General features: G+C 47.4%; 1 protein-coding gene across 1 annotated transcript in view; it reads right to left on the bottom strand.

Moving 5' to 3' along the window:
* The window catches only part of NUP153 (nucleoporin 153), a 1,189,258-nt gene that overhangs the window by 705,754 nt on the left and 467,225 nt on the right, over nucleotides 1–16,279 (bottom strand). The window contains exon 9 of the mRNA XM_069613598.1: nucleotides 6,738–6,878. Within this exon, the coding sequence (XP_069469699.1) occupies nucleotides 6,738–6,878 (141 nt within the window). The remainder of the gene's footprint in view (nucleotides 1–6,737; nucleotides 6,879–16,279) is intronic.

The following is a 16,279-nucleotide window of genomic DNA, read 5'->3' as shown; positions in this document are numbered from 1 at the left end:
AAAAAATCGAAACACAGCTGCACACCTGATTGCAAATATGTATTTACGATGGTTTGTAAGTAGGTAGTGAGGTGCAGAGGAGAGAAACATTACCCTGACACTAGGTAATGGTAAAAGATAAAGACAGACAAAAGTGTCCACGGCTGTGGCTCACTCGCGTCCCCTGCACACTCAAATTATTGCCAAGGGCAAACAATCAGTCAATTATGGTTATGTGGTTCTACAAACACAAGATTTACTTTTACCAATAAAGTTTACCAGACTTTAGAGCAGGGATAAACGAGTCAATCATTGAATAACCAGAAATGTCTTTTCAAAACTTCTAGACATACAGGTATTTTTACAGTTACATTTTTCAAATATTGGTGAAAATTGTTTTAGCAATAGATTCTCTTGATCTCAAATTTCAACAAACATGTGTAGAATTTATTAGTACATGCCAATCCATATTCACCAACAGTAGGGCCCTACTGTATATAACAATATAACCGACATAAAATAGAACTTGGAAGAGACGCCTACTGCAACTTCTGGACCGTTGGTTTGCCTGGTGAAGCCCTGCTGCAGTGCTGAAACTCTGAATTCAACTTGACGGGAGAAGACCTGCAAAGGACGACTTCTCCCCTTGGGTTGTTGGGACCAATCGACCCCAAGATGAGCTCAACTGGAAATCCTCTTGCAGCCGCCTGTACTTGCATTGCTGCTGCAGGAACAGATTGCCAGGGAGAGGAACACCAGAATTGAGTGAGTGTCTAAGTCGGACCCGAGCTCCAGGAAAATCCTCCGGACTCCTATGAAGCAGGACTGACCAAGCCTGAGCCACCTCAACAGAATGCTGAATCCCAGATGAGAGGAGAGTCCATTAAGGTAACCGAGAACGCAGTGGTGCTATTTGTGAGAGCCGCAAGGAGCTGAAACTGCGAAGTGCCGCTGATCTGAAGCTTGCCCATTGCTGCTGCAGACCCTCATTTCGTAGCGCAGCAGTCCCCTGGCGTCCTCCCTCTTGTCCCTGCGATTGAGACTAAGCACAGGGAGTTTCAGGCACCTCCCTTGCTTCCTGCCCTGCCAGACTCGCTGGAGCCAGAGGCGGGCTTCACCAGTGAATCCCACCAAAGAAAACGAACAAGGGGACCAAACCTGGTTTGGCGCACAGCGTAAATCTCAAGAAGGACCTTTCCAACAAGAAATAGCGAAAAAAGAAGAACAGGGATTTTGACAAAATGGGCACCCATGGGTGCTTTACTGCAGCTGCAATTGCAGCCTACAGTAGAAACGCAATGATGGGAAAAAGTAAACCACTGCCACGCCACCACCCATTCATTGTAGAAAGGATAACAAAAAAAGTTACATGAGAAACTAGACAAAGGGGATATTAAGTAACCTCTCCAGCACCCTACTCTAGGATAGTGTGTGCTGGGTCTAGAAAGTTACAAAATTTAAGTAAAGTGAATTTCACTTCACTGCTCCTGGAAACAGTTTCACCAAGAAAAGGTATTTACATCTTGGGAAAATCTAAAGACTTCCTTGTGCAAATGGTGCAGTGTGTCACAATGTAAAGATGATGCCTATGGAGTTTGTCAGACTCCCAAGTCAAAAGAAACAAGAGTCCAAATCACAGAAATATACATGAGGGAGTGGGTAAAAAGGCCTCTCTCCCCGGGTTAGAAATGAAATGTCCTAAAGTTCAGCAAATGATCTGGGGGTCTCCAAGGTAGAAGGGAATTAGCAAATTCCTGAGAATTCTCCCTAACAGGGGAAAGAGCACAGCGTGGCGAAGTTGCGCCAAAGTCCGGGCCGTCTGGGCCCTGCCGCGAAAAGGAAGGGCTAACTGGGTATACACTTTGGGTAGGCTAGTATTATTCCAAGGAAGCTCTACATGTCCTTTTCCCCCTTGACACTTATCTGCACATTTCCTGGATGCTACATCAAAGGATGGTGCTGATGCTGTTGTGAAATTGAAATCTACTTCAACATATTTAAAGCCTGCTCAACTGTACATGCTACCTTTGTGCATGAGCTTCTGGCCTCAGATTAATTCGATATGGGTTTTATTAGAGATAACAAAACATCTGCCCCTGTTCTCTCAGGCTATACCATATGGATATAGTCTTATCCAGTGTGACTGCAATCACTAAACGCCGGTGGTAGCATTGCTACAATATTTAACAAACTAGTCTACAATGTTATCCTATTCCGCTTGATCACAGGCTGAAAATGGAAGCACTTTTTGTATGTTATGCACCATCACCCTCAGTGGTATGGCATTTTCTCGTGGTATAGACCCCCCGCCCCCCTGGCCACTATGCTGCCTTTCTGAATGCCTTCTTGGATTTGGTAGCTGCTCTTCAGTTTAAATACACCAACCTGGTTGTAATAGGTGATTTTACTAACTTAAACCTCCACAGCCTCCTACCCTAGCCCAATTTTGAGAGGCCATGGAGGATATAGAACAAAGTCAGTTTATATCCGAGCCTACCCATATTAAGGGTGGCATCCTTGTTCTGATATTTTCTTCGACTGCTACCATTTCAGTTGCATTTAAACAAACGGTTATCTGGTCAGACGATCAGCTTACATATTTTCTATTGCCAGCTACCTCTAAAAATCCTCCAGTGAAGGCTGAGGCGTAACTGGTGGCGGGTCGATCCTAAACATCTATCCTCTCTGGTTATGGACAAATGTAGAGGTCTTGCCCAAATTAGTCTGGCCTCATTTTCATTCATTGCTCTTGAGGTATCTAATCATACAGCCTCTCTTAAATTTGTATGTACACAAACGGCATTCTGAGCAATGGTTCACAGAACATTACAGCGTCCTTCGTATACAAGTCAAGCAGGCACAGTGTAAATTGTGTCAGTGCTACGACCCCATTGAAAGAACTATCGAAACCATACGAGGTAATATCACCAGGATACCTGCATCGTTAGTTTTTAACCCAAAAAAGTTGAGCAGGCTCTCAATTCTAAAGAAATTCTCAGTAGTAAAATTCCTTTCCTCCGCTAGTCATCTGCTGCCTAAAGCTCTACCCTCTCAGGCCCTCTACAACTCTTGCAGATTTCTTTGTTACTAAAGTGGTAGATATATGGAAAGGTACTGCTACGACTTGTCTTACATCCAGCCTCCCTGCCTTATTGCCGGCAGATTCTTCTACCTCGGTATGGGCCACCTTTCCTGTATTCTCAGAGGATGACATCATATGGGCTGTTTCCAGTATTAAATCTGCTGCTCCCTCTGACCAGATTCCCCTAGCTATTCTGAATACCATCATGCCTGCCATCATAGCCTGGGTAACCGGTTCTGTCAATTTCTCTAGACAGGTACTATTCCCGCAGAGCTAAAACATTAAACACTGATCACTCCTTTGAAGAATAATTCCTGGGACCCAACTGCTCCGACTATCATCCCATTTCACTTCTCCCATTCTGTATGAAATTACTAGAGTCTCTGAAGTCCCTCCCCTTTGCTCTTTTTCTGGAAACATCACTTTTCTTTGACTCAGTCTGGATTTCGACTGGGCCAGGGCACAGTGTGGTCTGGTTGGCCAGGGAGGTGTGGGGGCCTGGTATACTTCCTTCTTGAAGAATAAGAGTCACTCTTCTGCTCTTTCTTTCATCGTCTCATTCACTACTTTGTGGTGTCCCTCAGGGCTCGGCCTTGTTGCCAATGCTTTTTAATTTCTAGGTTTAGCCGCTAGTTCGCCTTAAGCGTCCATGGCCTACACAGTTACTCGTATGCCGACGGCACCCAGATTCTGGTCCGGCTGGATCAGGATTCGGTTGAGGTGTGCGTTTGTGAGAGTGTCTTGCTGTGGTCAGGGAGTGGATGAGTGAACTGGCTGAAACTGAACAGCAACAAGACTGAGGTCTTGGTTCTTCCTTAGGTCCAACTCCATGGATTTCATCGGTTTGGCCCCCTACACTGGTAGACCTTCCTACTCCGGCGACAACTGTTAAGAATCATGGTGTCTTATCGTCTTCACTCTATAGAGCTCCCGGGATAAGTGTGATTTGTAAAACCGACCATTTCAAGTGCTCTGAAGGGTACTTCCCTTCCTTCCGCCTCATTTGCATCCGCTGGTGGTAGCCTCTCTGATCACCAGCTGCATCAACTATTGTAATGCCTTCTACCTGGCTCAATAAGTTGGAATTATACATAGTCTATAGCTACCGCAGAATCTTGCAGCCCAGGAAGCTACAAATGCTCCCTATAGAGCACATATCAGCCCTGTTTTCCAGGCACTGCATTGGCTTCCGGTGAACCAAAGGATTAAGTTTAAATCTTTGCTTGGTTCACCGGACGTTTTATGGTCTAGGAGCTGAATATCTTAAAGATAGGTTCGCCCATTATACTCAGGAACGGCTGCTTCACTCCGGAAATGCCAACCTGCTAGTGATCCCTAAATTCCAACCATCACGGGTGGGCAGGCAAGCCATGTTCGCTGCCGCTACATTATGGAATGGTCTCCCCCTGTGGACTCAGGGCTGCAGAGAACCATCTCTTGTTTAGGCGCCTCCTGAAGATCTCGCTCTTCCCATAAATATGCGGTCTAGTCTGTTAGGCAGAGTTTGTGTGCAGTACCCTTTGGGACCACTACACACAACTAAGACTACAGGTGTAAGCAAACCAACCTTTGGTATAAGTCTAATACACAGTTTTTGGTAGCGGAGCAGCAGGCTTATCTCAAGAGGGGAATGCGAGCAGTAATGATGTTACAGAGGTCTACAATCACAGGTGTTCAAGTAAACTTACACTCAAGGCTTCTTGGTTAAACACTTATCAATTTATTCAACAGTCAGTTATAAAACATTCAGTAGGAGGCAGTTAAATATACACAAATATTCTTCAGTACTATACTCGTCATGTTTGAGGCATTCAGAATACTTTGAAGGAGGAGCAAAAAGGAATAGGTTCAGAACGTAAAAGGATTACAATTATTCTTAGACAGTGCAGATACTTTGAGTTCACCAGAAGAGTCAATTCAAAAAGGCTAGGCCAAAGTCAATGGGCTAAAGTCTTGGATAGGATAAAACGGTTCTGATAAGTAAACCGTAAAGTCTCTGAAGGAGTTCTCAGAAGTAGTGTGTAAAAAGACAAATTATATGTTGGGTCACAAGCTGATTAGGCCTGCGAGTTGCGCAAGTTTCAAGCACTTTCACCGAAGTACTCAGTCTCATTTCACAGTACCTTTACAAATCAAGAAAAAAGGTGCAGCTGAAGACTTCTGTTCCTGGCAGTTCCTGCAGATCTCGCTGTTCCTGGGCTTCAGTCGTGGGGCCAAGAGGGAGGACGTCGGGTGCTCCTGCACTGGGAGTGGTCAAAAAGCAGGCACTTAATTCTTGTAGCTGTAGTAAAGCAAACAAACCTGTGTTCCTCTCCCTGGACATACGGTTCCCTGCAGCACTCTGAGGAAATTCAACCAGCTCCGAGATAAAGTGTCCAGGTTGCTTACTGTCGAGTTGACTGGTCCTACCAACGCAAAGGGAAAAGTCGTCCTTGAAGCGGCTTCTCTGTTGAGGTGAACTTGGCGATTCGGACCTGCAGCAGGGCTTCACCGGGCAAACCAACGGTTCAGGAGTCGCAGCAGCGGTCCTCTTCAAGCTAGTCTTCAGTTCTTCCATCCCAGTGGTCGACTCTGCCTTCGAAGCCAAGAGACTCGCATTTTATTCAGTTCTCTCCCATTCATTGCAGCCTAGCTGTCACTCACCCAGCAGGGTGGCTTACCTTGCCGGAGAGTCAGCCAGCCAATCATACCAGAGTGCATTTGGGTCGACTAAGAGACTAAGCACAGGGAGTTTCGGGCACCTCCCTCACTTCCTGGCCACCCCAGACACTCAGGCGCCAGAGACGGTCTTCAGTCCTGAAGCCCACCATAGATGAATGAAGGAACCAAAAATGGTTTGGCGCACAGAGCAAAGCTCTAGAAGGACCTTTCCACAAAGAAATGGCAAAAAAGGAAGAATGGGAGCTGTTTAAACAAAGGAGGCTCATACGCCATATTGAAAAACATGGCTCCTGTGATTTAACGCTATCGGTGTTCGCGGTCGGGAAACATCATGGTAGTCCATTGTAAAACCAATGCCACCAGCCATTTCGAGGAAAGGGTAGCATTTGACTGCTACATGAGTATCTAGACACAGGGCACACTAAGTAACCCCTCCAGCACTCTATTGTAAGATGGGGTGTGCTGGGTCTAGGAATTTAAAGAGACTAGTAAAGTCAATTTCACTTTACTTACTCTGGGAAACAGTTTATCCCAGAGAAGGTATTTAAACCTTGGGAAAGCCTGAAAAGGTTTCCCTGTGTTACTGCACTGAGGGTGCTGTGTGACACAAATTAACAAATGAAAAGATGCCGCCTATGGAGTTGGTTAGACTCCATAACCAAAGGAAACACACAGAAAACACATGGATTGAAAAGTTCAAAGTCCCAAAGTTTAGCAAAAGAGCTGGAGGGCTCCAAGGTGGGAGGAATTCACACATTTATGAGAATTCTCCCTAACAGTCTGTACTCTGTACTTCCTAGCTTAAGATGCCTCTGGGTGACTGTGCACGCTATAAATGCCAATAGCATAACATAAGACACTATTTTTAGCATTTAACTACATTAAGCAAACCAAATAAGAGCCAATTCTCAGACACAAGCGGGACAAACATAACTATTACAATTCTAAGTAACAACCATCCAGCTAAAGAATGAAAGGCAGGGAGATTAGAGACAATGAACAGATTAGTACTTACTCTGTCTTCATCTGGTCTCCGACCAATCTTGCTTGCTTGCGTAGTTGGCAAAGATGGCTTAATGTACATTGAACGGTTGCTTGATACAGACATTGATTTTGGTGTCATCAGCTTTTGTACAGGAGGATAGTGAGAGTCAATCTTTAAAGTAAAAGAGAAGGTTATAGATGACAGGAGGCCCTGTTCTGGTGGAATCATGAATATTATTGTAAGACAAAAAACACTGCAGAAAATATGACTGGTCCATTTTTACAGCAAACCTTTCAAGTAATGTTTGGATAATTAACATTGCATATCGATCAAAAATGCAAATTATCCCTTCAAAATTAAATTTAAAATGTTGGCATTCCAAAATTGAAAAGGAAGAAAAGGAAGTATGGCTGGAGGCAACTGAAACACTTTGAAAATGAAATGCTCACCTCAAATTAGAACCTCAACACTTTGCCCATAAAGGTCATACATATTTGCACTACATCTGGTATGAGTGTTAGGAATGATTTCCTCTTTTGCAGCAACTTTCCCTCAATTGATGTTAAGGGGACACCCTTTTTTGCAGATTTTTCTTAACCAATCCTGACTTTTTGAAGGGAAATAAAGCCTTCAGCTTCTCTTTTGCTCATTGTCATGCCAAAACTGACTAGTCCTTCAGACGGTCAGTACCGATAAACCTGGTTTCTCTTTTCAATTCTTGAATTTTGCAATTGCACAAAGCACATTGCAGAGCAGTGCATAACAATCGTTCAGGTCTTTGGGCACTTTTTATACGAGCCCACAACAAGCTGATGGCAGCAACATTTTTACTGGAGCACTTAAGTGGCTACTAAAGGTGGCTAGCACCCTAAGATGATTGTGCTTTTCACTTGTTCTTCGGCCATATTGTAGTATGGCTTCCTCTCTGCCATTCCAGGTCAGGAAATCCCACGTAAGGTCACGACTTGCCTGAGAAAGCTGCGGCTTTCGCAGGCTATTGAGTCTTTTGAGAGAGCCCAAGTGAGGGGTCTGGCACTGTCTGGTACCAGTCCGCTTCGTTTGGTGCAAAATCTTCTGCTGGGCGGATGTGAAACTAGAAGTTGACCCGGATGGGTTAACTGGCTATTTTTATGTGGCAGATACTTTCTATTGGTGGGTTTGGACTTATTCCAGCTGTGAATCTTGATAATTTGTGTCAAGGATTTATAGAGCGCACTACAGCGACAAAGCATCTTGGCGCTAGGAAACCACAGAACAGTCCACCTCATTCTGCTCTTTAATAGAAACTTTTTCAGGTCCCGACTAAATTCCAGATTCCCAATCTGTTTTAATGCAGGTGGCAGGGCATTCCACAAATGGGGCTGCTGCCACCGAGAATGCTCGGCCCTCCCATCCTAGCATGCCCCTAGGCAGGAATCACCAGAAGGCCAGCAGTCCGTGAGTGCAGATCGCGCCTCGGGCAGTAGCAAACGATTGTTTCCTGCAAATAGCCAGCCCCAAGACCCAGCAGGGCCCGGTGAACCAGGCAGTGATTTGAAGTCAATGCGCTTGGACACCGGGAAGCCAATGTAAGAGACGTAGGGTGGAGGTGATGTGGGCTCCAAAGGGGGAACCAGTGGCCACCAGTGCTGCCAGGTTTTGCAGCCACTGCAGTCGCTGGTCAAGCCCTTTGGCTGGGCTAGATCGAGCGAGTTACACTAGTCTATTCAACTAAGGATAAGGGCAGCCATCGCTGGTAGACAAGATGGGGAGGAACGAAATGGGAGTACCAGATGCAAAATCCTAAGTTGGAAATGCCCAGATTTACAAACTGCAGCCACTTGCTGAGTCATGCATAGGGTGGCAGAAAAAGGCACCCCCAGATTTTTCACTACAGAAGCTGGAATAGGGAGGTTGCCCAGCAACAATGGGCAAAAAGCAGGCAAACAGAGCGACAACCCCACCTGTGCACCCACAACCAACACTTCAATCTTGTCCCTGTTGAGCTTCAGCCAGTTCTGGTTGATCCAGACCCCCTAGAATCCCAAGCACTGACACAGGTACCACGACGTCTCTGCCTGGTCAAGATCTAAATGGACCAGGATCTGTGCGTCGTCGGCATATGAGTAGCAACTGCGGTCGTAGGAGCAGATGAGACCAAGAAGAGGCTGAATACAGACGTTAAAAAGTATCGGGGACAAGGCAGACCACCACAGGAAGGGGAAGAGGAATGAGGCAAAGATTGTTTGGCCCCTGTGAGCCACGAACGATATAAACCAGGACAGTACCCTCGATGCAGGAAGTAGATAGTCAGAACTGCAGGGTAGGATGATAGACTGTCGAAGGCTGCCAACAGATCCAATATTAACAGGGCCCCGACACCGCCTTTATCAACCAGTCTGGTCATGTCGTCCATCACTGAAACCGGGAGACACTGTGCCCCGGTCAGGCTGAAAACCCAACTGAAAGGGGTCGAAGAATCCAGAAGACACAAATAAAGAAGACAGAAGGGGAGACACCAGTGCTTGAAACAACTTCATGAAGAAAGGTAGGAGAGAGATAGACTGGAAGCTATAGGGAAGTGAAGGGTTAAGGGAAGGCTTTCTTTTAGCAGTGGGGGAACTGTTGCTTGTTTTAGCTCAGTAGGAATATAGCATATCTGACCAGAGACATTAACTGCTTTGCAGATCCAAGGTAAAATGCCAGAGGAAATATATTCCAGCATCATTAGGGGAAAGGGATCAGAGGGGGATGCTGACTTCAGGCGCTCAATGGCCCTGCTAACCACTTCAGATAAAGGGAAACTGCGCCAAAGTAGAACAGAGCTGAGACTCATCTCCTCCCAGTGTTTGGTCAGGAGATGAAAGTATAAATCACTAGCCTGAATATTAGACCGAATATTTTCAATTTTGCTGGTAAAGAAATTTTAGACAGCACGTCGCAGAATTCCTGAGTTGGAATCACTGGGTTGGCAGAGTCTGATAATGAAGAGTGATTTTACCACTGAAAAAAGCTCTCTGGGTTGGCTAAGTGCCTTATCAATCGAGAGTCAGAAAAGCTTTTTTGGTTTCCCTAATTAATGCAAGATAGTCCCTAGTACATTGTTTAAGGGCTAGTTCTTCTGCCTCTCCGTAGGCAGCGCACCATTTTCACTCTGCTTGCCTCAGGACAAAGGCGAGCAGCCTTAAGTTCAGCAGAGAACCATGGTTCTGATATACTTGCTTCTCTGAAGAGTGTCTATCTGCTGCTCTTTGCAGGTAGCTGGTAAGCACTGAAAAGTCAACTACTGGCGTGGAGTTACAGCTAGTATTAATCCGGCCAACCAGAGTCTCCAGGTCTACATCACGCCACTTCCGCCGTAAACCCTTTGGAAAGAAAATCTTAGGCGATGGCTTAGGGCGTTGAAACTGTAAAGAGACCAGATAATGGTCTAACCATAGAAAGGGCTCAATGGATAGAATCCTCAGATCGTCAGGTTTTGCAAACAGTAGGTCTAATATGTTGCCCAATCTATTTGTGGCTTCTCCTACAATTTGATTAAGTGGCTAACAATTGGAGGTAATGGGGAGTTGCATTTAAAATTGAGATTATCTAAACTCACAAGGCATGCAAATTCCACCTATATCTCTGCAACAAGATTCACAAATTGATCAAGAAACGCGGTAGCCGACCCAGGGAGGTCTATAACAGACCCAAAAATGCCAACAAGGAGGATGTTACGCTCATCTGGTATCCACGGGGACGCCACCTAGCCCTGGTTGGATGATTTGCACTCTCGAACCCTCTCCCGGTCCCTTGGTAAGGCCTCTGGTTAAAGGTGGGTCTGCAATATAGGAGAGCTGGATTCAATACCAGATTGTCTATGTTTTCCCACCTCCCTTGGCCTCAACTCCTTCATGCAGTTTGAAGATGAGCATGGGCCGGGAGGTGAAAACGCGGTGTGCGCTATGCTGTCCGGTGAGTAATGCGTGGTGCTGTTTCGCCTTATATTGCTAACCTGTGCGTTTCCTCCTTGCAGGTTGCGATGACCCTCGCCGAGCGCCGTAATGTTCCAGCAGTGATACTGACCTGGAGAGGACTACCCAGGTAAGAATTGTGTGGCTTTCTTCATTCGGGAGGAAACGTGAGTAAACGCTTACTAATGCTGTCTTTCTTTCTCCTCTTTCCAGGTTATGGTATTCCAGGATGCACGCGGTGCCGGATGATGGAGTTGGTACCTTCAGGTAAGTGGAAATGAAGTCGGCGATGGATCGAAGACAAGATACTGTTCCAGGTAAGTTTTGTAGTGTTCCTTCTCTCCGCAGGTCCTTGCTTTCAGGTAAGATGGCATCAAAGAACTGGACACGGTGAGAATTACGCTGCCCACAGCAGAATAATGCAATGCATGTTCTGCTGTTTGGGTGCGGTTTAAATAGTCTCAGGTAAAGTAGTCCAGGTAAAGTAGTCCCAGGCATGCCACACCCAAAAGACTACACCACATAGCTCAGTTTCTTGTAACTGAGCTATGCGTGAGCCTCCATGTTGGCTGAAACCCCCCTCCCGCCCCCAAGTTAAATAGTCCCAAGTAAATAGTCCCATTCTAATGTTGGTCTTCATGGTGGTTATGAGCCTGGCACCAAAGGCGCCAGGACTGACTCCAAGAGTGTCTTGGATGAGGTTAAGGCCTTTGACCTGGCCCTAACTAGAAGGCTGAGTTGCCAGTGAGGGCCAGGGCCAAGGGTCATGACAGCTGCTGCCAAAAATCATACCAAGAGTGCCTCCATAGGAACTAGATGGCCTTAGTCAATCTGTACCACTTTATAGTTCGCTTTAAAGATTATCGCCACCCCTCCGAAAGGATGCACGGAGGGACGATCAAGATGGCTTATCGTATACTCAGGCGGAAAAGCTTGCACTAGTGAGTACTGACGAATCAGTCAACCAGGTTTCTGTTCAAAATAGAAAATCCTTAGAGCAATTGCTGCATGTGCAATGTGCCTGCAAAGATCTTGTATTCAAGAGCATGGCATAAATATCAGAGTCCACATCCATGTGTTTAGGGCTGATGGAAGGAACATCCCATCCCTCGCAAACACCATAAGTGAATCCAGAATGGTTTTACGAGAATGCAGCAGTCCTGGCCCCGTCCGTGGCCTGGGCACAGACGGGCTGGAATTTAGTGTGACTTTAGCGCAAGAGGCCCTCTCCCGTTGGGCTGTCAAATGGGCCTTCCAATTTGGCTGTTATGGAGAATTCTCAGAAATGTGCCAATTCCCTTCTACCTTAGAGACCCCCAGCTCTTATGCTGGACTTTAGGACTTGTAATTTTTATCCTGGCGAGAGCGAGACCTTTTTCCCCATGTTAGGGAGAATTCTCATTTATGGCTAATTTCCCTCACCTAATGAGTACCCCAGCAGCTTTGCTGGACTTCCGGAGTTTCTTTTTCCCCACTTGGTAAGAGAGAGCTTTTCCCCCACTCTTACCTGTGTTTTGCTATGTGTTTCCATCCGTTTTTGTGATTGTGGACTCTGAAGTACACCACTTCAGTAGCCCCCTTCTTTTTGTGCGTCACACAGCACCTTCAGTGCCGTGGCACAGGGTTGTCTTTAAGACTTCCCTCAACTCCATTTCTGAGGCGACTACTGTCCCCCAGAAAAGGGTAAAGTTACCATTCACTTTACTTAGTCAATCTACCACAGACCCAGTACACCCCATCTTCCATGGAGTACTGGAAAGGGTTAATTTGTATCCCTTTTTATCTCTACCTCCTAGAGCATTGTTTCGCTCTTAACATTTAGACTTGGCTGGTGGCAGTGGTATCTACCCTAACCTTTCTACCGCAATATTAGATAAACGTGGTATTGTTCTTGGATATTATATTAGTCGCGAACATAAACCCGCTTAACCAAATCGTTTTTCTTTTGGCTCCGGTTGGGTTTATTCGCCATTTCTTTTTGTTAAAGTCCTTCTTGTGTTTTACTTTGCACGGCAAACTAGGTTCGCCTTCTTTGTTCACCGTCTTTTGGCGGGCTTTCTGTTCAGAAGCCCACCAGGTGCCTGGGTGTCTAGCTGGGCTGAATGTGAGGGAGGGATGCAGTCACCCCCTGCACAGGGTATCCTAGGAAACCCAAGACGCACTTTGTCATGATTGGCCAGGGTACTTGTCTGGGCTGGACAACCCCCCTGCTGGATGATTGACAGCCAGGCTGTGTGAATGGGGGTTTTTAGCATAAAAGGCAGGTCTCTTGGGCTAGAAGTCAGAGTCGCCACTGGAACTACAAGGAACTGAAGAGAAGCGTCCCGGTGAAGCCCTGCTGCAGTCCACAGCTATCTTCCCTTCAACGATTTAGAGAAGATCCAGACCAAAGTCTTCTTCCCTTGAGCTTGGTGGGGATAACCAGCTCATCTTCTACAGCCAGAGAATCCTCTTCCTTGGTCGAAATCGCTGCACACTGCTGTAGTGGTCCGGATAGCCACCTGAAGAACCACTCCTGTTTTTAAGAAGCGCACCTTTTATTCCTGGTCGCTGCTGCCGGCTTCATCCCTGTGTGGTCCTCCTTCACAACGAAGCTCCAGGAATCGTGGGTCTGCGGGAAACCAACAGGAACTGCCAGGGCACCAGCTGCACCACTGAAACAAGGTACTGTGTTCTGTTGAGGAAACTGGGCGAATCCCTTTTTCTTCATTTCCAAGGCTTGCCGTTGCCTTCCCTCCTTATAACTTTTGCTTCAGAACATTGACAATATCCCAGTACGGTTGGCTACGTCGAATCTTGAACTGTTTGACCGTGTGACCTTTGGCAACTGGCCCCGGCGTCTTTCGCCCCTGGCTCCGTCCCTTTGACTTTTGAACTCCGGTCTCTGAGCGTTTCTTGATTCTGCCTGCCTAACCAAAATATTGCCTGTGATTTTTGCCTCCAACTCCCTCTGGGTAGCTCAAGTGCTAAGTGCGTTTTTGCCCCGGTAGCATTTCATGTCACGGATACGCGTTTGTTTAGTAGACCGAACTGTCAAAAAGTGATCACAATCGTATTCGCGGTAACATATTTTTGTGCCTAACACCGGTTCATGCCAACACAGGGTACTTACCTTGAAACTTACTGTACAAAGTGAATTGGTTAGTTGTAGTATATTTAACATGTGGTTTTTATTGAAGTTTCATAGAAGTGTTGTGTTTTAAAAATAAATGTATTTTTATACCTGAAACCTCGAGTCAGTGTTTGCTTGAGTCACAGTAGTTGTGGTCGCTTTGCGTAATCTCTGCTACTGCTCATATACTGTTGAGATAATCCTCTGGACAGCCTCGAAGCAGGGGCTGACCAAGCCTGAGCCACCTCAACAGAGTGCTGGAACCCAGAACCAAGGGTAGTCCAAAAGGTGTCCAAGACCTGCGGTGGTGCTATTTGAAAGTAGCTGAAACCGCAAAGTGCTGCTGATCTGCATTGTACCCATTGCTGCCGCCGACATTCAAATAGTGCAGGAGTCCCCAGATGTCCTCCCTCTTGTCCCCACGAGGCCCAGGAACAACAGGATCTGCAGGAACTACAACAGGAACAAAAGCCAGCTGGAACCATTTCTTCAGATCCAAGTTACTGTCCACTAATGGGTAATTAACTCTTGTATGTATAGCTTGCTTGCTCTCACTGGAGACTTCCACTGGCTGGCCTTTGCAGAGTTGCTTGCAGCTTTACCCTTCACAAGTCTCCAGCTTGTGGTCCCAACAGCGATTTCTTTTTACAACAAAAAACTCTTTAACATTGTGCAATACTTTCTACCTACCTTCAAGAAGTGCCTCAGCTCCCATAGACATTGATCAATTCACATTGGCTGCCCTGGCTCCCCGAAGACACTCCTTACCCTCTGAAGTTGTGTTTAGCTAACCTTCCAAGAAGTCATACATACCTTACTTTTATAGCTGGGAAAGGGTTAATCTACATTGCATAGGTGGTACAATCTGGGGGGTGATCTGTTTGAAATCACCACCAGAAACCCATTGCATTTGTTCAGATAATACCCTCCCTGAAGAAACTGGTCTTGGGAACCTGTGAGTTTTGGGCACTAGGCCCCAGAGATCTTAGGTTGGACTTTTTTTAATTCAACATTTTATTTGTTTTATCATTGTAATAAAGTAAAAGCCAAAGACGTAATCAACATCCATTAAGATACAATTAAAGACTCTTTACCGATCCCCGAGAAATGGTCCAATGTGCCCCCTCCCATCGTCGTTCCTGAGCCTCAGTCGTGGGGACAAGAGGGAGGACGTCTGGAGGATTCCCTACGGCGGTAGTTGGGTGGTCGTCAGCAGCTACGGGCTCTTTTCGTTTCAGCAGCACTTCATGGTTTCAGCGCTCTTAGTAAATAGCAGCGTCGCAAATCTCGGTTGTGCTTCCTTCACTCTTTGGGTCCTGCACTCTGGTGAGGGGACTCTAGCTTTGGTCGTCCTGCTTCTGGAGGGTCCTCATGAGACTGCTGGAGCTCCTGGCTGGTTTTCAGACGTTGTACTCTACTACAAATTACTCTACCCCTGGCACTCTGTTCTGACAGTAGCAAAAAAAAAGTCCAGCCACTCCGGCCAGCCATACCGGCCGGCCATCCACCCATCCACCCCAATCCATCCATTTACCCATCCCTCCATCCACCCAATCCATCCATCCATCCATCCATGCATCCACTCCGGCCAGCCATATAGGCCGGCCATCCATCCATCCATCCAGCCATACCGGTCGGCCATCCATCCATCTACCCATCCATCCATCCATCCATCCATCCACTCCGGCCCGCCATCCATCCACGCATCCACTCCGGCCCGCCATCCATCCACGCATCCACTCCGGCCCGCCATCCATCCACGCATCCACTCCGGCCCGTCCGCCATCCACGCATCCACTCCCGCCATTCATCCATGCATCCATTCCGGCCCGCCATCCATCCATCCATGCATCCATTCCGGCCCGCCATCCATCCATCCATCCACCCACTCCGGCCCGCCATCCACCCACGCATCCACTCCGGCCCACCATCCATCCACGCATCCACTCCGGCCCGCCATCCATCCATCCACGGATCCACTCCGGCCCGCCATCCATCCACGCATCCACTCCGGCCCGTCCGCCATCCATGCATCCACTCCCGCCATCCATCCATGCATCCATTCCGGCCCGCCATCCATTCCGGCCCGCCATCCATGCATCCATGCATCCATTCCGGCCCGCCATCCATGCATCCATGCATCCACTCCGGCCCGCCATCCACCCACGCATCCACTCCGGCTCGCCATCCATGCATCCACGCATCCACTCCAGCCAGCCAGCCAGCCAGCCAGCCAGCCAGCCAGCCATGCACGCACTCCGGCCCGCCCGCCAGCCAGCCATCCATGCACGCACTCCGGCCCGCCAGCCAGCCAGCCATCCACGCACTCCGGCCCGCCCGCCAGCCAGCCATCCATGCACGCACTCCGGCCCGCCAGCCAGCCATCCATCCACGCACTCCGGCCCGCCTGTTAGGGAGAATTCTCTTTAGGCTGAATTCCCTAACCTAGTGAGTCCCACAGCAACTTTGCTGGATTTCTGGAGTTTGTTTTTTCTCCTGCCAAGAGTGAGACTCTTTCTCCCACT

Source organism: Ambystoma mexicanum, chromosome 5p (genome assembly GCF_040938575.1).
Source record: "Ambystoma mexicanum isolate Mex_15411 chromosome 5p, UKY_AmexF1_1, whole genome shotgun sequence".
Classification (NCBI taxonomy): Eukaryota; Metazoa; Chordata; class Amphibia; order Caudata; family Ambystomatidae; genus Ambystoma; species Ambystoma mexicanum.
Note: the sequence above shows the minus strand (reverse complement) of the source record. Positions and strands in the feature narration are given on the sequence as shown.